Source organism: Chiloscyllium punctatum, chromosome 20, assembly GCF_047496795.1.
Source record: "Chiloscyllium punctatum isolate Juve2018m chromosome 20, sChiPun1.3, whole genome shotgun sequence".
Taxonomy (NCBI): Eukaryota; Metazoa; Chordata; class Chondrichthyes; order Orectolobiformes; family Hemiscylliidae; genus Chiloscyllium; species Chiloscyllium punctatum.
The window spans coordinates 91,823,412-91,848,354 of NC_092758.1; the positions used below are offsets into that span (position 1 = coordinate 91,823,412).

General features: G+C 42.3%; 1 protein-coding gene across 5 annotated transcripts in view; it reads left to right on the forward strand.

The window, feature by feature from the left end:
- Window positions 1-24,943, forward strand: part of nsd1a (nuclear receptor binding SET domain protein 1a) — a 238,012-nt gene that overhangs the window by 50,119 nt on the left and 162,950 nt on the right. For all 5 annotated transcript variants that reach the window (XR_011963528.1, XM_072591225.1, XM_072591226.1 and 2 more), the window contains exons 3-4: window positions 5,864-6,002; window positions 24,314-24,483. Coding sequence is in view for 4 of the 5 variants with exons in the window: in XM_072591225.1 (XP_072447326.1) it covers window positions 5,864-6,002; window positions 24,314-24,483 (309 nt within the window). In the remaining variant the exon portion in view is untranslated. The remainder of the gene's footprint in view (window positions 1-5,863; window positions 6,003-24,313; window positions 24,484-24,943) is intronic.

Below are 24,943 nucleotides of genomic sequence, written 5' to 3' on the forward strand. Positions count from 1 at the left end.
CAGCCTCATTCCTGAAGAAGGGCTTATGACCAAAACGGTGATTCTCCTCCTCGGATGCTGCCTGGCCTGCTGCGCTTTTCCAGCACCATACTTTTCAACAATAACTTTGGAGGTACGCTTTAATGTATCTCTGTCCAGTCACACACCAACGTTTATTTAAACAATCAATCAGATCAGAAGGGTCACTGGACCCAAACTATTTAGCTCCTCTTTGTCTCCTCAGATGCTTCCAGACCTGCTGAGTGTTTTCCAGCAATTTGATTTTGATTTCAGATTTCCAGCATCCACAGTTCCTAGGATTTTCATTATACATTGTTACCCTTTTGTACCTTTCAGCTGCAACTTGAAGGTTTCAATACAGGCCTCCCATGAGTTAGTGTTTTTAATGTGACCATATGTAGGCATGCATGCATTTTATTTTTTAAAAAGAAAAGTAAAATGGTACAATGGCTCTAGTTCTTTCACTGTCTGGACAAATGGAATAGAACAAACTGTGCCTGCTTTGTTGTGTTTTTTTCCCAGTGACCATGTTAACCTAACTGGCTGCTTATCGTGATTCATGTATTTTTCAATTCCAATTCCTTTGCTCACCTACCCCATTTTAGATGATTCTTTCGTAATTAATATGCTTTATTTTTATTGCCACAATATTAAATTGCATTTTATCTCTCAAATTCATTTGTTGGTGATATGCCCACTCCTGGAAATTTGTTAATATTGTTCTCTTGTAATTTGTTGAAGTCTTCCTTTGGTTTAAACTGTCATCTCCCCAGTTCCTAAGCATTTTTAGCACTGTGCACAAATTTCAAAACTGAGATTTGTGTCATTAGTTTAAATCCTTAGTATACTTAACTAAATTAGTCCCACCAGTCTGCACTTGGTCCATATCCCTCCAAACATTTCTTATTCCAAACGTGCTTATCTAAGTGTCTTTTAAATGTTGTAATTGTACCTGCATCCACTACTTCCTTTGGAAGTTCATTCCACACACTAGCCACTCTGTGAAAAAGATTTTCCCTTGGTCTCTTTCAAATATCTCTCCTCTCACCTTAAAATAGGCCCCCGAGTCTTGAAATCCCCACCCTAAGGAAAAGGCACATACCTTTCTTTATATCTTTCATGATCTTTATAAGCTTCTGAGGTCATCCCTTAACCTTCTGCTTGGTGAAAAAAGTCCCAGCCCCTCCTTATAACTCAAACGCTCCATTTCCAACAACACCCTGGTAAAACTCTTCTGAGCCCTCTCCAATTTAATAATATCCTTGCTATAGCAGGGTGACTAGATCTGGACACAGTACTCCAGATGAAGCTTTGTGTTCTATACAACCTGAACATGACATCCCAACATCTATACTCCAGGTCTGAGTAATGAAGGCAAGTGTGCTAAATGCCTCCTTAATCACCCCGATCTATATGTCATCCAAACTTCAAAGAATTATGTACCTGAGTCCCTAAGTCTGTCTGTTCTACAAGACTACCCAAGGCCCTACTTTTAATGGTGTTAGCCCTGTCTTTGTTTATTACCAACATGCATTTATCCAAATTAAACTCAATCTGCCACTCCTCAGCCCATTGACCCAATTGATAGAGATCTCTTTGTGATCTTATATAACTACCTTCACTGCTCACTATACCACCACTTTTGGTGTCATTTGCAAACTTACTAATCATGCTTTCTATATTCTCCTCTAAATCGTTTGTGTAAAATGACAGACAAAAGTGGACCAATACTCATCATCCGCCGACATTTCCGCCACCTCCAAACAGACCCCACTACCAGGGATATATTTCCCTCCCCACCCCTTTCTGCCTTCCGCAAAGACCGTTCCCTCCACGACTACTTGGTCAGGACCACGCCCCCAAACAACCCACCCTCCAATCCTGGCACTTTCCCCTGCCACCGCAGGAACTGTAAGGCCTGCGCCCACACCACCTCCCTCACCTCTATCCAAGGCCCTAAAAGAGCCTTGCACATCCACTAATATCATTTATTGTATCCGTTGCTCCCAATGCGGTCTCCTCTACATTGGGGAGACTGGGCACCTCCTAGCAGAGCGCTTTAGGGAACATCTCTGGGACACCCGCACCAATCAACCACACCGCTCCGTGGCCCAACATTTGAACTCCCCCTCCCACTCTGCTGAGGACATTGAGGTCCTGGGCCTCCTTCACCGCCGCTCCCTCACCACCAGATGCCTGGAGGAAGAACGCCTCATCTTCCGCCTTGGAACACTTCAACCCCAGGGCATCAATGTGGACTTCAATAGTTTCCTCATTTCCCCTTCCCCCACCTCACCCTTGTTCCAAACTTCCAGCTCAGTAACTGTCCCCATGACTTGTCCGGACTTGTCCTACCTGCCTATCTCCTTTTCCATCTATCCAATCCACCCTCTCCTCCTTGACCTATCACCTTCATTCCCTCCCCCACTCACCCATTGTACTCTATGCTACTTTCTCCCCACCCCCACCCTCCTCTAGCTTATCTCTCCACGCTTCAGGCTCACTGCCTTTATTCCTGATGAAGGGCTTTTGCCCGAAACGTCGATTTCAAAGCTACTTGGATGCTGCCTGAACTGCTGTGCTCTTCCAGCACCACTAATCCAGAATACCCATCCTTGTGGAACATCGCTCGTCGTAGGCCTCTGGTTCGAAAAACAGCCCTCTACCGTTACGGTCTCCTACGGTTAAGCCAATTTTATATCTAATTGGCAAGGTCATCTTGAATCCCATGTGATCTGACTTTACTAATTTAGTCTTGTGGAAAACGACCACTTCCTGATGCTGAAGTACCGTTCACCTAGACTGACTGTCTTGAAGCAAGCTAGTTGTCTGTTCTGCAATGTGTTCTGACCCTGCATTGTAATGTTTAGTTGTTGATTATGCAATACCTTACCAAAAGCCTTTTAAAACTCTAGGGAAATTACATTGTCTACATTACCATTGTATACTGAGGAATCAACGTTTCGGGCATAAGCCCTTCTTCAGGAATCATGTTGGATGCTGCCTGACCTGCTGCGCTTTTCCAGCAACACATTTTTCAGCTCTGATCTCCAGCATCTGCAGTCCTCACTTTCTCCCATTACCATTGTATACTCTTGTTGAAGCAAATATAACTGAATTAAGAAATTCCTCTTTTGACTTGGCTTGTGGAGAGCTGCCTTTGGGCCATAACTGGTGTACCAGCCATAGCTTAGTTGTAATATCCTCATCTAGTCAGGTGGTTGAGTTCAAATTCCACTTCAGGGACTTGAGAACAAGAATATAGGTTGACACTCAATTATTGAATGGAGGATATGTCATCTGTTAGATGAGGCAGAGTTTTTAAGGTCCTGTTATCCCCCTCAAGTGAGTGAAATTTCATTGATGTAATATACTAGCTATACACCACTCGCATGATTTGAATGGCAGGCAATGGTACAAGGTCCTGTTCTCCCTGGTGAATGTTTTAACACGATTTGGCTGATTTTTCTTTGTATTGGATCAGGATCATAAGGCACAGAACTTGTAGCAAAGATTATAGTGTCATGCAACTGTCAAAGTTGCATGACACTAATCTTTTACTCTAAGTGGTGTCTTATGATCCTGCTCCATAGCTACCTGATGAAGGAGCAGTGCTCTGAAAGCTAGTACTTCAAAATAAATCTGTTGGACTATAACCTGATATGATTTTTAACTTTTTCTATATTGTCTGCCTTATTGAAGTTTCTTTTCGTATCTTTCTGGTTTTAAAAACCGGACTAATTTTACACTAAAATAAAAGCAAATTACTGTGGATGCTGGAATCTGAAACCAAAAGAGAAAATGCTAGAAAATCTCAGCAGGTCTGGCAGCATCTATAGGGAAAGAAAAGAGCTGACGTTTCGAGTCTAACTGACCCTTTGTCAAAGCTAAAAGAAAAGGGAGAAATAGGGAGGTATTTATACTAGGCTGAGAGAAGGTGAGTCATGGCTGCAGAAGCAAAGGTAGCAATAAAGAGGTGATAATGACAGAGCATAGAGAGATTATAGGGAGAAGCAAAGGTAGCAATAAAGAGGTGATAATGACAGAGCATAGAGAGATTATAGGGAGATTAGGAGCTGTGAATGACCAAGGCTGAAGCCAGTGGTATGTGATAAAATATGTAGATAAGAGAATGGGTGAAGCAAAGGCAAAGTGGAATACAGGGGAGAAGGGTAGCAAAGGGGGAAGAGGAGAGGAAAAAGGTGATGAGAGAGTGGGGAGCGAGAGAAAGAGAGACAATCAAGAAATAAGAGGTACAGAACAGTGAAAAAAAATTTAAAAATAAATAAAATAAAATAAAATAAAATTATGGAGCAGAATGAAAACAGAGGGGTCGAGATGGGATAATCACCTAAAGTTGTTGAATTCAGTGTTGAGACCGTCAGGCTGTAACGTGCCTAGTCGGAAGATGAGATGCTGTCCCTCCAGTTTGCGTTGAGCTTCACTGGAACATTGCAGCAGGCCAAGGACAGACATGTGGGCATGGGAGCAGGATTGTGTGTTGAAGTGGCAAGCCACGGGAAGGTCCGGGACCTGATTGCGTACAAACCGAAGGTGCTCAGCAAAGCGATCACCCAGTTGGCGTTTTGTCTCTCCAATATGGAGGAGACTACATTTTTACAGCTATTGTTAGGCATGGGTGTTAAAGAAAAGGAAATTTTCAGCCCAGGAAATGGCCTTTCGGCCCTCCAAGCCTGAGCCGAAGTGAGTGTTATCTTTTTCTAATTCTGTTTTTACCTTCTACGTTATCAATTAGGAAAAAAGTCTGCCAGACAATTTAAACCAGGTACCTAGGCCTATAGGCTTCCTAACTAAGCTATTTACTAATTATTGAGGCAGGCTGATGTCATTTGTTTACACATGTTTGAAAAACAGAATCTGTTCTGTTCAAAATCCCTTCCAGTAGTTGGTTGATCTTTCATTTTGATGTATTTAAAAAAAAAAGTGAACATTCTTTGCTTCAAATGGGCAGTGGTTAGCACTGCTGCCTCACAGTGCCAGAGGCCCGGGTTCAATTTCTGCGTCAGGTGACTGACTGACTGTGTGGAGTTTGAACATTCTCCCCGTGTCTGCGTAGGTTTCCTCCCACAGTCCAAAAATGTGCAGATTAGGTGAATTGGCCATGCTAAATTGCCTGTAGTGTTAGGTGAAGGGATAAATGTAGGGGAATGGTTGCACTTTGGCGGGTCGGTGTGGACTTGTTGGGCCGAAGGGCCTGTTTCCACACTGTAAATAATGTAATCTAATATAAAGGCAACTTTTTTCAAATTATTTTTTGTGGCTCAAATTAGCTTAGAATTTCTCTGAAATAATTATTACCCCCCATTTTGAACATTTTGAAATATAAAGGGTGCACAATTATTTTCGCTTTTACGGAGTGGATGCTCTCTTCAGAACCATAACCAGGGGATAATGACAGATTTTGTCCACACGTGTTCCTAAAGTAGTGTTTGACAATAAACTGTAATTGTGCCAAAGATTTCTTTTAGTCAAGGAAGCCGTTGCCCAATCTTGTGAACTTCTTTTCAGAGATTTAAGCACAATTTGAATTTTATTTTCCATTATTATTGAAATGTCAGACGAATTAGGCATGATTTGCATCCTTGGACATGGTTATTTAATTTTTCATGAACAATAATGTAAGTCAGGTGTAAAAAGCTCAGTTGTTATGTAGATACTTCTTTTCAGTAATGCACTTTTAACTTTCCCTCCATTATAATAAGGGCACCTTGCAGTATGAAGTTGTATTTGCATTTTGATTGATTGAAATAACTTGACTGGTTGTCCCTGATTGTATTTTAAAATGTTTGAGAAATAATATCATATGAGACATTAGTCTGATTTTAAGTAATTTTGATTTCAGTGTGCTGGAAGACGGAAGAAGGTGATTCCAGTGAAATTTGAGGTTGGAGATTTGGTATGGGTGAAGTTTAGTCGACGTCCTTGGTGGCCTAGTGCTGTCTGTCTTGATCCTCTACTGAAGATTCACTCCAAAATGAAAGGTAGGTGTTTTAAATGCAAAACTTTGAGAAAGAAATGTGAAGCTCGTTGCTGAGCTGAGCTCCATATGTTGCAAATATTTTCTCATCAGAAGCAGTTCATTTACCTACATCACTTGTTTGGAGGATGCTACCTTTCAAAATAGCACTAGTGACATGGCTTGCTTCTTCCAATATTGTGTTTCCTGTCCACTGTGGTTGACAGGGCCCTCACCGCATCTGACATATCACCCATGCTTCAGCTCTTGACCCTTCCCATCACTGTCAAAGCATGATCGGGTCTCTTGTCCTCAATTATTCATGCCACCAGACCCCGTGTTCAAAGGATCATTCTCCACCATTTCAGACAACTCCTGATCATCGCCACCACCAAACACGTTCACCTCACTCCCCTGTCTGCATTATGCTGGGATTATTCCTTCTGAGACACTCTAGTCCATTTGTCGACCTCTAACACCCTCTTCCCACAGTACCTTCCCATGTTTGTGTAGAAGTGCATCATCTGCCTCTTCTTCACCTCCCTGCTCACCATTCAAGGGCCTAAACAGTCTTTCCAAGTGAAGGAGTATTTCATTTGTATCTCCTTCAATCTTGTGTATGGTATTCACTGCACCCAATGTGGCCTACTCTGCATTGAAGAAACCAAACAACGACTAGGTGACTGCTTTGCAGAGCACCTCTGGTCTGTGCACAAGCAGGACCCTGACCTTCCCATAGCCATTTGTTTTAATACAGCGTCCTGATTGCATGCCCACTTGTCTGTCCTTGACATGCTGCAATGCTCCAGTGAATCACAGTGCAAGCTGGAGGAACAACATCTCTTCAAATTAGGCACTTTACTGCCTTCTGGACTTGATATTGAGTATAACACCTTCAGATTGTGAACTAACTCCCATTCCGTTCCTTTCTTTTTGTTTTGTTTGTTATACTCTTCTCTCATCATGTCCTCTCTCCTCTCCTCTCCACTCCCCTTATCCCAGTGGGACTGTCTATTCTTTAAAGTCTGGCAGTTAGACACCCCCTTGTTCTGCCATGCTCATATTCCGGTCACTGCATCTGAACCATCACCATCTTTTTGTTTTCCCCCCACAGTACTCTACATCTCCCACCCGCCCACCCATCACCAATACTGTAAAGTTAATGCTGCCCCCTCCACACTTTGCTTCACCTCTGATGAAGAGTCATCTTGACTCAACATTAGCTTGCTCTTTCTCCATGGATGCTGACTCATCTACTATGATCTCCAGCATTTGTTGTTTTCAGCTGTAGATTGTGGCTGCTCAAATCTTTTAGGACCCTTCGCTGCTTGCATGCCAGATTACTTTCTCCTTTTCCTCTTGTTATAGGAATTCTTCAGTGCTGTGTCCTAGCCTCAGCTGACTTAGCTGTAACATCAAAACATTGCATTGCATCGCATCAGCAAACATCCCCACTTATTATGGAGACAATGTGTCAGTTCTGTTTGTAATTCCTTAGATATTGAAACAGTCTATCTGCATGTGCTGGAAGACTTAGACAATACCCACATTTGGGTTCATAAATGACTAATAATACTATGAGAGTATCAATGATACTATGTTCCACAAGAAATCCTTAACATTGTTAGATATTTTCAGCCATCAAAATTTCAGTAGTCACCTTGACCAGAAGTGTGATAGGATCAGCTACCTCAATATTGTAGCTATAAGACAATGAGAGAATTTGGTTTTAATGTGGCAAGAGACTTTCCTGATTTGCACAGTCCGGTTGAATATGTCTCTGCAAGTACTGATTGTGCTGGAATACTCATCATTGGCCTGGTTGAGTACGTTTCCAGAGAAACTTAAAGTTGTACCTTGTAGATATTGTTTTTACCCAAACAATGTATATAATTACTCAAGTACATCCTGTTTACACCAATCAATCAATATCTCCCATCTGCCCATGAGCTTGAGGTACCAAAACATCAAGCGAGCCAGGTATCTTATTGTGTGTGTGTGTATGTGTGAGAGAGAGTAAAGCTCCAGTTGCTAGTTACTTTGCAGTTGAGCTTGTAGCAAAATCAAAGTAGTGACATACCATTGCTGAAACCTTAGTCCCATCTGTATGTTTTTTTTAAAAATTGCATTGGTGTGATGTTAGGAGCTGATGTAAATAAATCAACAAAATTCCATATTCTGACAGTAGTTAGATGGTGAATTGGTGACAATGTTACCTGATAGCTAATCCATTCAGGGGAAGTTTTCCTTTTGTAAGGAGCAACTGAGTGATGCGACTGGTGGAAAAATATTACACACACCAGATATCAACTTGAGGGAAATATCTGGGCCATGCATTGGAGCATTTGCACTGACAGAGCAGCCTCCATGGTGGGGAAAGTAAAAGGATTTGTCAGTAAGATGAAAGAGCAAATTCCTGATGTTCCGATCACCCATTGCATCCACCAGTGTGAAGCACTTGTAGCCAAAAAAGTTAGCTATTTGAGCAAGCTGTGAAAATCGCATAAAATCACAGCCTTTGAAATCCTGTTTTGTTTACTATTTTGTGTAGAGACAGAGGGTCAAGCAGAGTTTTCTGTTAGACACTGGGTTGCAATGTTGTCATGGGGAAGTTCCTTTTCCATGTTCATGTGCTCCAGAGTGAACTGAGTTTTCAACAATGTGTGCCTTTATAAAGAGTTCCTGGTGGGCTCAGCTGGCATGACTTTCTGATGTTTTAAAATCAACGACGTAAAACAAGATTTCCTGATGAAGGGCTTTTGCCCGAAACGTCGATTTCGCTGCTCGTTGGATGCTGCCTGAACTGCTGTGGTCTTCTAGCACCACTAATCCAATTTCTGATGTTTTAAGCCATCTGAATGAACTGAGTGGTAAAATGCTTGGGAAGAAGGGGGCAATTCTAGCCATCCAAGATTCAAGATTTTGGGTTAAAACTGGGCCTTTGCCAAGAGTTGGTGACCGGTTCACTTGATGTTTCCACTCACATTGTCAGCGGTAGATGCAGCTGTCCAGATGCACAACCTCTTATTCAAGCATCTCCGAGCACTGCAGGAGGAGTTTAAATTCTATTTTCCCCTAAACAAATGTGAAAGGCTGTGACAGGATGCATGAACTATTTAGTTCAGTTTCTTTTAATTCATCACATAAACTGATTAAAAGAAATGTGCAGAGCTATAGATGGATCTCACTGAGGCTGAAGTTTGGAGAGATGAATTTGTACCTGTTTTGGCTGTCTGATACACGGATATCTAACCTTCTATGGCCATGTTATTGCTGCGCTCATGCGATTTGTGACAACATACCTTTTGAGCTCGCATTTTCAATACTGGTGTATATGAAGTGCAGGAGGGAGCACTTGTCATTAGAGAGATTTGCATGTGGCAATCTTATCAATTTCTCCCAAACTGGAAAGCCTGTGCATATACAGGCACGCTCCGGTTTTCCACTAACCCAGAAGATTGCAAATTACTCTGCATTTTGCTCTGATCCATGTTCATGAATAGTTGGAGTTCAGTTGAGCAGATCTTGAAAACGTCTGTGCTTGCAGTTAAAGACAATGTTATTTGAATCCAAAAATGCACGAATGCTTTTGATCCCTTAGCCTGTTGTATGCACTGTTAGAAATTCATCTCCGGTCTGAACTTAAGTTATCACAAGTAATCTAATTCAGCTGGCAAAAAAAATGGGTGTACCAAGGAAATGTTTGTCCGATTTTGAAGTATGTATTGATTAATTTGGGACCCACAGCCACACATTCACCATCTCAAAAAAAAAATTCCTCCTCATCTGTCTTAAATGGGCAACTGTCTAATCTAAGATTGCACCCTCCATTCTTTGACTGTCCCACAAGAGGAAACAATTCCATCCATCTTACCAAAGATTGTGTGCTCCAGATGAGGTCTCCTCATTTTCCTAAACTCCAATGAGCACAGATCCAATTTACTCAAACCCTCTTCATAAAAGTTTTTCTATACCTGAATACATCTGAATGCGTTGTGATGGTGAAAAAGGTCACCAAGGTCCTACTGCATGTTGCCCTTTCTGAACCAATGGGTAATCAGATAATCCACTTTATTGTTCTTGCTAGCAACAATGGATAATCTCACATTTGTCCCCATTTATACTTGCACCATGTATTTGCCCATTCATTCAATTTGTCAAAATTGCACTAAAGTATCTCTGCATCCTCCTCCCAGCTTATCCTCCCTATGTCAATCAGTATATGTTATGAATCACTGGGTTCAAGCGCTGATCCCTGTGGCACACCACTGGTCACTGACTGATACTCTAAAAATGATCCATTTATTCCTACTACTTATTTCCTGACTACCAGCCAGTTTCCCATCTACTGCCCCCAATCCCTTGGGCTTTAACTTTACATACTAACGATGAAATAAGGATAGAATTAAAGTGAAAACCAAAAGAACTGTGGATGCTGGAAATTAGAAACAAAAACAAATTGCTGGAAAAGCTCAGCAGGTTAGTGGCGAGAAATCAGTTAACATTTTAGGTCCAGTGACCCTACCTCAGAGCTGTTAAAGATAGTTAAAGTGAACTGGGAGGCTGGATTAGCAAGAATTACTGTAAGATGTGACAATTAAGGAAGTAATTCATGACCGAGCAAACCTTTAGGAGAAAATGAGAACTGCAGATGCTGGAGAAGTCAGTCGAAAGGGGTGGTGCTGGAAAAACAGGTCAAGCAGCATCTGTGGAACAGGAGAGTCGAATGTTTCGGGCATAAACCCTTCATCAGGATTAAAAATATATACTAGTAACGAGAGAAGATTATGCAAGGGATAAACTAACCATGGCTATCCAAGAAAGTTCAGAGTATTAATGTGAAAGAAAACATGATGCAAAAGTCAGTGGTGGCTACAAAGACTAGCATAAATTCAGAAACAGCAAAAGAGAACTAAAAAGATAAGAGGAAAAGTAAACTAGCAATGGATATAAAAACCGACAAAAGCAGCCTTAAAAATGTGGCAGAGGTTAAGTTTAAGGTGGACTAGGAATAAAGCAAAAAGGAACGATAACTTAAGGACATATCAGGAGGATAAGAAAATTAGCATTAAGCCGCTTTATCTAAACGCTCGTACTCGTAACCAAGCAGATGAATTAACGGCAAAAATCGTGAATGATTAAGATGTGGTAGGTATCAGAGACGTGGCTGAAGGGGGTTCAGGACTAGCAATTAAACATTCAATGATTTACAACTTATTGAAAAGAAGGAGATGGGCAGAGGGGGTGGGGTTGCCTTGTTAGATAAGAATGAGATTAAATCTATGACAGGGTCAGAGGATGTGGAGTTGAGGAACCATAAAGACAGAAAACCCATAATGGGAGTTATGTACAGACCTCCCAGTAGTGACCAGGATGAGGGGCGCAAGACTGGGAAATAGATAGGGCTTGTCAGAAAGGCAAGGTCATGGTGATTATGGCAGACTTCAATATGCAGGTGGACTGGGTGAATAATGTTGCCAGTGGTTCCAAAGAAAGGGAATTCATAGAATGCTTACAGGATGGCTTTTTGCAACAGCTTGTGATGGAGCAGGCTATTCTGGACTTAATGCTATGTAATGAGCCAGACTTTATAAAAGAGCTTAAAGTAAGGGGGTGTTTAGGATGCAGCAATCATAATAGGGTAGAGTTCAGTCTGCAGTTTGAAAGAGAGAAGGCAAAATCGGATGTAATGGTGTTACAGTTGAATAAAGGTAATTACAGGGCATGAGAGAGGAGCTGACGAACATCGACTGGAAGCAGAGCGTAGTGGGGAAGACAGAGCAAAAATGGCTGGAGTTTCTGGGTGTAGTTGAGGATGCAGTACAGCGGTTCATCACAAAGAAAAGAAAAATAATCCAGGGAGGGGTTAGACAGCCATGGCTGATGAAGTCAGAAAATGCATCAAAGAAAAAAAGAGAGTGCCTATGAAGTGACCAAGAGCATTAGGAAATCAGAAGATTGGAACGACTACAAACAAAGAGGATAACAAAGAAAGAAATAAGGAAGGAGAGGATCAAATATGAGGGTAAGCTAGCCAGTAATATTAGAAATGATAGTAAAAGTTTCTTTCAATACGTAAAAAACACATGAGAGGCAAAAGTAGAAATTGGGCCACTCCAACTTGATGCTGGAAGGTTTGTGATGGGAGATAAGGAAATAGCTGAAGAACTTAAATACTTTACTCATGTCTTCCACTGTGAACACTGACACAATGTCCCAACAATTAAGGAGAGTCAGGGCAGAGTGGACTATGGTAGCTATTAGAAAGGGTTAGAAAAGCTAAAAGGTCTAAAAATAGATAAATCTTCTGGCCTCAAAGAGCTACACCCGAGAGTTCTGAGGGAGGTGGCTGAGGAAATAGCAGAGGTGTTGGTTGTAATCTTTCAAAAATCACCAGAGTCTGGGCAAGTTCCAGATGATTGGATAATCGCTGTTATAACCCTTGTTCAAGAAAGGATCAAGGCAAAAGATGGAAAATTATAGGCCAATTAGCCTAACCTCTGTTGTAGGTAAAAGTCTAGAATCCATCGTTAAGGATAAGATTTCTAAATTCTTGGAAGTGTAGTGTCAGATTAGACCTTAGTAAGGGGAAGTCGTGCCTGACAACCTGTTAGAATCTTTGAAGAGGTAACAAGTAGGTTAGACCAGGGAAATCCAGGGGATGTCATCTATCTAGACTTTCAAAAGCCTTTAATAAGGTGCCTCACGGGAGGCTGCTGAGTAAGGTCAGGGCCCATGGTGTTCAAGGTGAGCTACTGGCATGGATTGAGATTTGGCTGTCTGACAGAAGGCAGAGTGTTGGGATAAAAACTTCTTTTTTGGAATGGCAGCTAGTGACAAGTGGTGTCCTTCAGGGTTCAGTGTTGGGGCCTCATCTTGTTCACTTTATTAATGATCTGGATGAAGGGACACAGGACATTCTGGCGAAATTCGCCGATGATACAAAGTTAGGCGGACAGGCAGATAGTACTGAGGAGGTGGAGAGGCAGCAGAAAGATTTAGACAGTTTTAAGAGAGTGGTCCAGGAAATGGCTGATGAAATTCAACGTGAGCAAGTGCGAGGTCTTGCATTTCGGAAAAAAGAATACAGGCATGGACTATTATTTTTTAAACGGTGAGAAAATTCATAAAGTCAAAGTACAATGGAATCTGGGCATGCTAGTCCAGGATTCTCGAAAGGTTGATTTGCAGGTTGAGTCCATGGTTAAGAAAGCAAATGTAATGTTGTCATTTATCTCGAGAGGGTTGGAATATAAAAGCAGGGATGTGTTTCTGAGACTTTATAAAGCTCTAGTTAGGTCCCATTTAGAATATTGTGTCCAAATTTGGGCCCCACACCTCAGGAACGACATACTGGTAGTGGAGCATGTCCAACGGAGATTCACATGCATGATCCTTGGAATGGTAGGCCTAACATATGATTGGCTAAGGATCCTGGGATTGTATTCTTTAGAGTTTAGAAGGTTGAAGGGAGATCTAATAGAAACTTAACAAAATAATGCATGTCTTGAAAAGAGTGGGCGCTGCGAAGTTGTTTCCGTTAGGCGGGGAGACTAGGACCTGTGGGCATAGCCTTAAAATCAGAGGGGGTCAATTTAGAACAGAAATGAGACATTTCTCCAGCCAGAGAGTGGTGGGCCTATGGAATTCAATGCCGCGGAGCGTTAGTGGAGGCCAGGAAGTTGGGTGTCTTCAAGGCAGAGATTGATAAATCCTTGATCTCGCAAGGAATTAAGGGTTACGGGAAGAGTGTGGGTAAATGGTGGAGTGGACTCAATTGGCTGAATGGCCTTGCTTCCAACCTTATGTTTTACGGTCTTAAATATATGAAAGGAAACAAGAGGTCACTGAATATAGGTGTCTTAGAAGATAGTTATGGAGAAAAACATAGGCCCCTCGTGAGGTGGTTATGGCAAAAAAGGAAATGGCAGAAAAATTAAAGAGACATTTTGCATCAGTCATTACATTGGAATGCTATGAATATCCCATTAAGCTAAAGGATATGGAGGAGGGATGAAGTATAATCGCTATTGCTAGCAAAGTAGTACTAGCCAAACTAATGGGGCTAAAAACAGAAGTCCCCAGCCTTGATGGCTTGCTCACTAGGATACTAACAGAAATGGATATATTGGTTGTATTTTTCTAAAAATCCTTGGATTCTGAGGAAGTGCCAGAGGGTTGGAAAATTGCCAATATGGGCATCCCAATTCAAAAAGGGAAGACAAAAAGTGGGTAACTATATAGGCTGATTAATCTAACGTCTATTGTTGGAAAAGTGCAGGAATCGATTTTAAGGAAGTCATAGAAAATTTGGAAGATCATCTAATAAAACAGAGTGAGCATGGCTATATGAAAGAGAAATCAGGTCTGACTAATTTTATTAGTTTTTTTTGAGGATGTCCCCTTCATAGCAGATAGAGGGGAACCAGTAAATGGGTTGTATTTGAACATAAAGGGGTTCGTCAAGGTACCCATCAATGTTAACTCACGGGATAAGAGCCACAGCATTGGAGGTACTATTGGTATGTAGAGAGAATTGGTTAATGGGCATGAAACAGCAAGTGGGGATAAGGGGTTCTTTTTCAGGTTGGCAACCTGTGACCATTGGGATTTCACAAGGGTCTGTGCTTGACCTCCAACTGTTTATTAACCATGTGTACTATTGCCAAATTTGCAGATGTTGCAAATAAGTGGAAAGGCAGGATGAGAAATGGTTGGAACAGTTTGTGGAGAGATATTGATAGGTTAATTAAGAATGCAAAAAGTTAACAAATAGTGTACTGTGTTATGTGGGAAATTGTGAACTTGTTCACTTTGGAATGGAACAAAAGAATAGAATATTATTTAAATGGAGGAAAACCTGCAGAAAGCTGCAACACAAAGGGACTTGGGGGGTATTTGTGCATAAAACACAAAAGCTAGAATCCAGGTGCAGCTGGTGATCAGGAAGGCTAATGGAATATTGGCCTTTATTTCAAGGGGATTGGAGTATAAGGGCAGAGATGTTTTAGTGCAGTTGTACGAGCTGCTGGTGAGACCACATCTGGAGTATTGTTGAAAGTTTTGGTCACCCTATTTAAGTAAAAATATTATTTAAATCGAGGCAATTCAGAGAAGGCTCACAAAGATGATTCCTACTATGGAGGGTTTGTCTTATGAGCAAAGGTTAAAGACATTGGGATTCTCTGTGATCTCTGAGGTAAACAGGTTTCATAAGGGGCTTGACAGAGTCAGAGATGTACACCATGGAAACAGAATCTTCGGCCCAACCCATCCATGCTGACCAGATATTCCAACCTAATCTAGTCCCACCTGCCAGCACCCAGCCCATATCCCTCCAAACCCTTCCTATTCATATGGGTATTGTTGCAATAGTACCAACCTCCACCACTTCCTCTGGCAACTCATTCCATACCCGTACCACCCTCTGCGTGAAAAAGTTGCCCCTTGGATCTCTTTTATACCTTTCCCCTCTCACCCTAAGTCTATGCCCTGTAGTTCTGGACCCCCCGACCCCAGGGAAAAGACTTTGCCTATTTACCCTGTCCATGCCCCCTCATAATTTTGAAAACCTTTATAAGGTCACCCCTCAACCTCCGACGCTCCAGGGAAAACAGCCCCAGCCTGTTCAGCCTCTCCCTATAGCTCAAATCCTCCAACCCTGGCAACATCCTTGTAAGGGCGGCATGGTGGCACAGTGGTTAGCACTTTTGCCTCACAGCGCCAGACACCCGGGTTCAATTCCCCCCTCAGGTGACTGACTGTGTGGAGGAGTTTGCACATTCTCCCCGTGTCTGCATGGGTTTCCTCTGGGTGCTCCGGTTTCCTCCCACACTCCAAAGATGTGCAGGTCAGGTGAATTGGCCATGCTAAATTGCCCGTTGTGTTAGATAAGGGGTAGATGTAGGGGTATGGGTGGTTTGTGCTTCGGCGGGGCGGTGTGGACTTGTTGGGCCGAAGGGCCTGTTTCCACACTGTAAGTAATCTAATCTAAATCTTTTCTGAACCCTTTCGAGTTTCACAACATCTTTCTGACAGGAAGGAGACCAGAATTGCATGCAATATTCCAACAGTGGCCTAACCAATGTCCTGTACAGCTGCAACATGACCTCCCCACTCCTGTACTCAATACTCTGACCAATAAAGGAAAGCATACCAAACACCACCTTCACTATCCTATCTACCTGTGACTCCACTTTCAAGGAGCTATGAACCTGCACTCCAAGATCTCTTAGTTCAGCAACACTCCCTAGGACCTTGCCCTTAAGTGTATAAGTCCTGCTAAGATTTGTTTTCCCAAAATGCAGCACCTCTCACTTACCTGAATTAAACTCCATTTGCCACTACACCTCCAATTTTTGTGTCATCTGCAAACTTACTAACTGTACCTCTTATGCTCGCATCTAAATTATTTATGTAAATGATAAAAAGTAGAGGACCCAGCACTGATCCTTGTGGCATTGGTCACAGGCCTCCAGTCTGAAAAACAGCCCTCCACCACCTCTGTATTCTACCTTTTGACCCAGTTAAGTATCCAAATGGCTAGTTCTCCCTGTTGTCCATGAGATCTAACCTTGCTAATCAGTCTCCCATGGGGGACCTTGTCGAACGCCTTACTGAAGTCCATATGGATCACATCTACTGCTCTGCCCTCATCAATCCTCTTTGTAACTTCCTCAAAAAACTCAATCAAGTTTGTAAGACATGATTTCCCATGCATAAAGCCATGTTGACTATCCCTAATCAGTCCTTGCCTTTCTAACTACATGTACATCCTGTCCCTCAGGATTCCCTCCAACAACTTGCTCACCACCAATGTCAGGCTCACTGGTCTATAGTTCCCTGGCTTGTCCTTACCACCCTTAAACAGTGGCACCATGTAAGCCAACCTCCAGTTTTCTGGCAACTTACCTGCGACTATTGATGATACAAATACCTCAGCAAGAGGCCCAGCAATCACTTCTCTAGCTTCCCACAGAGTTCGAGGGTACACCTGATCAGGTCCTGGGGATTTATCCACCTTTACCTGCAAACATCTGCCCCCAATAAGCTTTCGAAAATTCTTGCATAATACCGTCAAAATTGACCTTTCTCCAGTTTAGAACTTCAACTTTTAGACCTGGTCTATCCTTTTTCCATCGCTATTTTAAATCTAATAGAATTATGGTTGCTGGCCCCAAATGCTTCCCCCACTAACACCTCAGTCACCTGCCCTGCCTTATTTCCCAAGAGTAGGTCAAGTTTTGCACCTTCTCTAGGAGGTACATCCACATACTGAATCAGAAAATTGTCTTGTACACACTTAACAAATTCCTCTCCATCTAAACCTTTAACATCATGGCAGTCCCAGTCTGTTTGGAAAGTTAAAATCCCCTACCATAACCACCCTATTATTCTTACAGACAGCTGAGATCTCATTGCAAGTTTGTTCCTCAATTTCCGTCTGAATATTAGGGGTCTATAATACAATCCCAATAAGGTGATTATCCCTTTCTTCTTTCTCAGTTCCACCCAAATAACTTCCCTAGATGTATTTCTGTAATGCTATCCCTTACCAAAAACGCCACTTCCCCCTCTTCTCTTGCCTCCCTTTCCCTCCTCCCTGTAGCATTTGTATCCTGAAACATTAAGCTGCCAGTCCTGCCCATTCCTGAGCCATGTTTCTGTAATTGTTATGATATCCCAGTCCCATGTTCCTAACCATGCTCTGAGTCCATTTGCCTTCCCAGTTAGACCCTTTGCATTGCAATAAATGCAGTTTAATTTATTCGTCCTACCTTCTCTCTGCCTGCCCTGACTATTTGTTTGACTCACTTCTGTTCTCAACTATACCAGTCTCAGATTGATCTCTTTCCTCACTACCTCCCTGGTTCCCATCTCTTTACCCCCCCCCCCCCCCCCCCCCCCCCCCCCCCCGGCCCTACTAGTTTAAATTCGCCCGAGCAGCGCTCGCAAATTTCCCCGCTAGTATATTAGTCCCCTTCCAATTTAGGTGCAATCCGTCCTTCTTGTACAGGTCACTTCTACCCTAAAAGTGATTCCAATGATCCAAAAAAATGAATGCTTCTCCCGTACACCAGCTCCTCAACCATGCATTCATCTGTTCTATCCTCCCATTCCTGCCCTCACTAGCTCGTAGCACCGAGAGTAATCCAGATATTACTACTCTTGAGGATCTTTTTAAATTCCTGCCTTACTCTCCGTAGTCTCCCTTCAGAATCTCAACCTTTTCCTTCCTATCTCATTGGTTCCAATGTGGACAATGACCTTTTGCTGGCCCCTCTTCCTTTGAGAACATTATGCACCCTCTCTGAGACATCCTTGATCCTGGCACCAGGGAAGCAAAACACCTTTCCGATTTTTCACTGGCTACAGAAATGTCTGTCTGTACCTCGGACTAGAGAGTCCCCGAACACAATTGATCTCTTGGAAGCCGGCATACTCCTCGTTGCATTAGAGCCAGTCTCAATACCAGAAACTTGGCTGTTCGTGCTACGTTCCCCTGAGAATCCATCACCCTCTACATTTTCCAACCAGCATTTCTGTTTGAAATGGGTATATCCCCAAAAGACACTTGCACTTGGTGCCTACCTCTCTTACCTTTCCTGGAGTTTCACCCATCTATGAGCCTTTTTCCCCCCTTCCTATAACTGCCATCCATCACAAACTGTTGCTGTTGCAAATTCCTCATTGCTTCTAACTGTCTCTCCAACCAATCCATTCGATCTGATAATATTCGCATCCAACAGCATTTATGGCAGATTTAATCCGCAGTAACCTTAAACTCTTTAAACTCCCACATCTGACGAGAAGTACATATCACTCTACTAAATGCCATTTTTGCTCCTTCACAATCTACAGACCCAGAAATTAACACCGTCTTATTCCTCTACAAACACTGCCTCATCTCTTTCTTTCTCTCTCTCTCTCTCTCTCTCTCTCTCTCTCTCTCTCTCTCTCTCTCTCTCTCTCTCTCTCTCTCTCTCTCCATCTGCCTCCTTTGTTGTCTGTCCTCCTCCCTTTTAAAACTGCTGTTTCCAAAACAATAAAACAGTAATTGCTGCTCCTGGAATTTGAGGAAATCACCTCCAGCACATAAAATACCTCAAAAAAGGAGCAGCTGTTACAGCCAGAAACTTTTCCCATCCTCCATCTTAGATTACCCAGAGGGGAGGCTGAATGCTGTGATGTTTCTGCTCATAGTTGTCTAGGACCAGAGGGCATAGTCTCAGAATTAAGCAGCACTAATTTAACACTGAAATGAAACATTGAGGGTTGAGTCTTTGGAATACCTTGTCATAGAGAAGTACATGGCACACTCCACGTGTATATTTAAAACTGGCAGGGATTCTTGATCACTAGGAGAATCTGTTTATGAGAACAATGCAGGAAAGTGAATGTGAAGAGTGTCAGATCACCCATGATCCAATTGAATGGCACAACAGGCTTGAGGGGCCAAATGGCTGACTCCCAGTTCCTAGTTAATATGATCTTGTGGTTCAGTGGAGGATGCTATCGAACGTCTTCTGAAAGCCCAAGTAAATAACATCCTGTGATTTCCCCTGCCACCCCCTTTATCAACTCTACATTCTGAAAATTCCAATGTATTTTTAAACTGTGTTTTCTTTTTCATAAACTTAAGCTGTCTGTTTATTTGATTCTGTCACTGTTTTCCAAATGCTGTGCCATTAAATCTTATTATGGATTCTAACATTTTTCCTACTATCAATGTCAAGCTAACCAGTCAATTTAAATCCCTATTTTGTGTCTACTTTTTTTAAAAAAAAAATTCTTTGATCTACCCTTAAATCCATAGGAATGTTCCAGAGTTCATGGACTCTTCAAAGATGACCACAAATGCATTTGCTATTTCTACAGCCATTTCCCTACCTACTCTGATGTGTAGTTTGTTGGAACCTCGTATTTGTCAGCCTTTAATCCCTAATGTTGTTTTCCTACTGATACTGATTTTCTTCAGTTCCTCTCTAGATTGTTTCCCACATTTTTGGGATGTTCTTCATTTCCTCCTTTGAGCATGGAACCAAATTATGTGTTTAATTGATCTGACATCTCTTTATTTCCCATTGTAACTTTCCCGGTTTCAGGTTGTAAGTGCCGGTGGGCGGCACAGTGGCACAGTGGTTAGCACTGCTGCCTCACAGCGTCAGGGACCCAGGTTCAATTCCCGCCTCAGGTGACTGACTGTGTGGAGTTTGCACGTTCTCCCCGCGTCTGTGTGGGTTTCCTCTGGGTGCTCTGGTTTCCTCCCACAATCACAAAGATGTGCAGGTCAGGTGAATTGGCCATGCTAAATTGCCCCTAGTGTTAGGTAAGGGGTAAATGTATGGGTATGGGTGGGTTGTGCTTCGGCGGGTCGGTGTGGACTTGTTGGGCCGAAGGGCCTGTTTCCACACTGTAATATAATCTAATCTACATTTGTCTTCACCAATCATTTTCTCTTCACATAACAGATTTTACAATCAGTTTGTATGTTCCTTGAAAACTTAACCTTGTACTTTCTTTTGCTCTCCTGTTAATGAATCCCTTTGCTGATATCTAAACTACTCCCAATCCTCAGTTCTGCTGCTGTTTCTTTTTAGCCAATTTGTATGCCCCTTATGTGCATTTAATACCATCTGGAACTTCCTTGTTAGCCGAGACCAGCCCTTTCCTGTTTTAGGAAGAAAGACAGGAAAGAACAATTTTTGCAATTCTTCCAGCTACTTTTTTTCTCTTAATGTTTGTCATTGCCTGTCCACTGTCGTACTTTTGAGTGACGCTACCCAATTTATGGCACCTCCATGTCATCATCATTTTCTCTGTTTAGGTTAAGGATGCTTCTCAGAATCAGCCGCATCTCTCTCCGTCTTAATGAAGAATTCATCATATTATGGTCACTCCTCCCCAAAGGCCCTTGCATAACTAAATTATCAATTTGTCCTTTTCTTGTTTCACAATACTCAGTCTACGCGGGCCTGTGTTCTAGTTGGTGTGTCTTTGTTACTTGCTAGTTTGCTGAGTTTATTTTTCTTTCACCCCCTCTATTTTTGTGATCATCTTATGTTGGCTTTGAAGATGTTCCTAATCTTCTGACTTAGCACTAATCTTTGCTACGTTGTATACTTTTCTTTCAATTTGATGCTGTCTTTAGCTTTCCTAGTTTATTATGGTCAACTTATCCCCTTCCTAGAATCTTCCTTCCTCACTGGGATATATCTTTGCTGACAGTCATGAACTATTTTCTTTTTTGAAAAGGCTGCTTCTGTCACACCTCCCATACCTGCAATTTTTACCATCTGGAATGGCAATGATAATAGATGCATGAGAGCATGCAAGTTCATCTGCCAAGTCACACTGCCTTCAGTGGGTCGCAATTCTGGGGATTCCTCCCAAAATGACTTCTGTGTGTACCTTGTCATGGATGAATAGGTCAGCTGTCCCATTCCCCCTCTTGCGTATGCTCGCCACCTAAATTGGGCAATAAATGTTGATCTTAATTGGCTACTGCCAATATTGAATAAATGATTTTCTATTCAAAGTTTGTGAGAAGATTTGTAGCTCGGGTGCTCGTTGTTGTGGTTCTGTTCGTCGAGCTGGGAATTTGTGTTGCAGACGTTTCGTCCCCTGTCTAGGTGACATCCTCAGTGCTTGGGAGCCTCCTGTGAAGCGCTTCTGTGATCTTTCCTCCGGCATTTGTAGTGGTTTGAATCTGCCGCTTCCGGTTGTCAGTTCCAGCTGTCCGTTGCAGTGGTCGGTATATTGGGTCCAGATCGATGTGCTTATTGATTTGAATCTGTGGATGAATGCCATGCCTCTAGGAATTCCCTGGCTGTTCTCTGTTTGGCTTGTCTTATAGTAGTAGTGTTGTCCCAGTCGAATTCATGTTGCTTGTCATCTGTGTGTGTGGCTACTAAGGATAGCTGGTCGTGTCGTTTTGTGGCTAGTTGGTGTTCATGGATGCAGATTGTTAGCTGTCTTGCTGTTTGTCCTATGTAGTGTTTTGTACAGTCCTTGCATGGGATTTTGTACACTACATTGGTTTTGCTCATGCTGGGTATCGGGTCCTTTGTCCTGGTGAGTTGTTGTCTGAGAGTGGCTGTTGGTTTGTGTGCTGTTATGAGTCCTAGTAGTCGCAGTAGTCTGGCTGTCAGTTCGGAAATGCTCTTGATGTATGATAGTGTGGCTAGTCCTTTGGGTTGTGGCATGTCCTTGTTCCGTTGTCTTTCCCTTAGGCATCTGTTGATGAAATTGCGGGGGTATCCGTTTTTGGCGAATACATTGTATAGGTGTTCTTCTTCCTCTTTTTGCAGTTCTGGTGTACTGCAGTGTGTTGTGGCCCTTTTGAATAGTGTCTTGATGCAACTTCTTTTGTGTGTGTTGGGGTGGTTGCTTTCGTAGTTTAGGACTTGGTCTGTGTGTGTGGCTTTCCTGTATACCTTTGTGGTGAATTCTCCGTAAGGTGTTCTCTGTACCATCACGTCTAGGAATGGGAGTTGGTTGTCCTTTTCTTCCTCTCTAGTGAATCTGCTTCCTGTGAGTGTGGCGTTGATGATCCGGTGTGTGTTCTCTATTTCTGTGTTTTTAATGATTACAAAGGTGTCATCCACATATCTGACCCAAACACACAACCTCAACACCAAGGAGAGGGAAGCACTAAAATCACAAAGAAATGATTTTGGCAGACAAAGGCAGAATGACGGTTATCCTGGACAAAGCAGAGTACATCCAAAAAGTGCAACAACTACTTGCAGATACCAACATCTACCAAAAGAGGGAGTTTGAACCCCACCCCACAGCTCACCAATAGGATAAACAACACACTGAGGAACCGACAAAAAAAACGGACAGATAACCAGGTTTGACCTACAAAGAATGAAACCTGAAAGCAACAACACCCCAGATTCTATGGACTACCTAAAGTGCACAAACCAGACATCCCACTCAGACCCATCGTATCACTACCAGGGACACCATCTCACAAACTTGCTAAAGACCTACAGCAGAAACTGAAACACCTGATCAGCGGATCCAGACAATCCATACAATCAACACAGGAATTCTTGGACATCATCAGAAATAGACACATAGACAAAGGAAGAAACCATGGTCTCATTTGATGTAACAGCACTGTTCACCTCTATCGACAATACCCTAGCCAGAGAAACAATAGCCAACCTGCTGGACATACAGAACAGACAACAGGACAGTGAATCTATCAACAAAGACGGCATACTCAAACTACCGGACCTGTGCCTCACAACACACTTCACATTCAACAACCAAATATATGAACAAATCAACGGCACACCCATGGGCTCACCCATCTCTGGACTCATAGCAGAAACTCATAGAGGCTCATTCGTGAAGAAGGGCTCATGCCCGAAACGTCGATTCTCCTGCTCCTTGGATGCTGCCTGACCTGCTGCGCTTTTCCAGCAACACATTTTCAGCTCTGATCTCCAGCATCTGCAGTCCTCACTTTCTCCCCTTCATAAATTGGTTGCCAGCAGATGTCTTGGCAAACTGGATTGCTTAGCAAATACTGTCCAGTTGTGGAAGCACATTGTGCATAAAGTTTTACAAACAAGGCTGGTTAACGTAGAGTCATACCTTATTGCAAACAACTGAAGAGATATGCTGTTTGATAATTCCTGCTAAACTTTCAGACATAAAGCCTGCATACCTACTATCACTATGGCACTGAAAATTATATGTTGCATAATTCAATGTGGTAGGCCAAATGTCTTTTTGACTTGATGGAAGCATCTTGGTAGTGGTGAACATTGTACTTGTTGCTGCTGCATTGTGCTAACATGAACCAGCTAGTTTCACCTCTTGTTCAAAAATTTGAGATACTTTTCCCTTCCAAGCTATCTGAGGTAGATTGGGGTCGTATACGGATCCACCGTAACAGCCTGTTTGAGTTTATATAGGTAGAAATGTGATTGAGCTCGCTATTATTCTACAGAATGGCTTTGGTTTGCCCTATTTCAGCATCAGATTTGGACTTAACTGTCAGTCATCTCTAACTGATTCATTCTCCATAGCATTACCCCTACCAATCGGTCTACTTGCCAACCAATCATCATCATCATCTCATACAGTGAAATTTGTTTTCGCATTTACGTTGTTATTCTTAAATTGTCCTGTGAGAGAATGTCTATTTGCAGCAGTGTTCAAGCTCTGTATTACCAATGACTTATTGGAAAGGGTGGCACTTTATTAAATGTTTACTTCAGTGTTTGTAAAATTAAGCCACAGAAGCTAAAGTTAAGTAAACCTTTGATAATCATTTTGGATTGCTGACGTGTTTGTTTTAATGTTTGCTTTTATTAGAACCCAGCAGGCGGCCCTGCCGACAATATTACGTTCGTTTTTTTGGCATCGTTGTTGAACACGCCTGGGTTGCTTCAGCAGTGGTTGAACCATTTGAAGGAAGACATCAGTATGAGCTGCTGGTTCAAAGAAATGCCAAAAATGGGGAAACTGATGTGCATAGAAACAAGGTGCTGTGTGAGAGATTTTATCCTTTTTTTTCTCCCCTATTGCACTGAAGGCAGCAATCAGTAATAAAGATCCAATACACTTGGATACACTCTGAAATTGACTAATTTTTTTAAAAAGAAACTGATTTAACAGTTGTACTGTATTTCTCTTCCTGTAAAAACCTTCAAAAGCTGCTAACATTAAGTGTTTTCAAAATAATAAGTCAACCTTCGGTCCTTCCTGTAACATTAAAAAAATAAAATTTGACATTACACCTTACAGGGAATAGTTCAGGAAGTTGACCAAAATCTTGGTTAAATGTTTGGGCTGTAAGCACTGTCTTAGAGAAAAGTAGAGAGTCTTTGGGTTATTGGAGGCAATTTTAGAGTTTTGGCTATAAACAGCTAATGGTATGGCAGTTGAGGGTGGAGTGATAAAAATTGGGGATGCTCAAGACTCTACAAGTGAATGGATACAGAT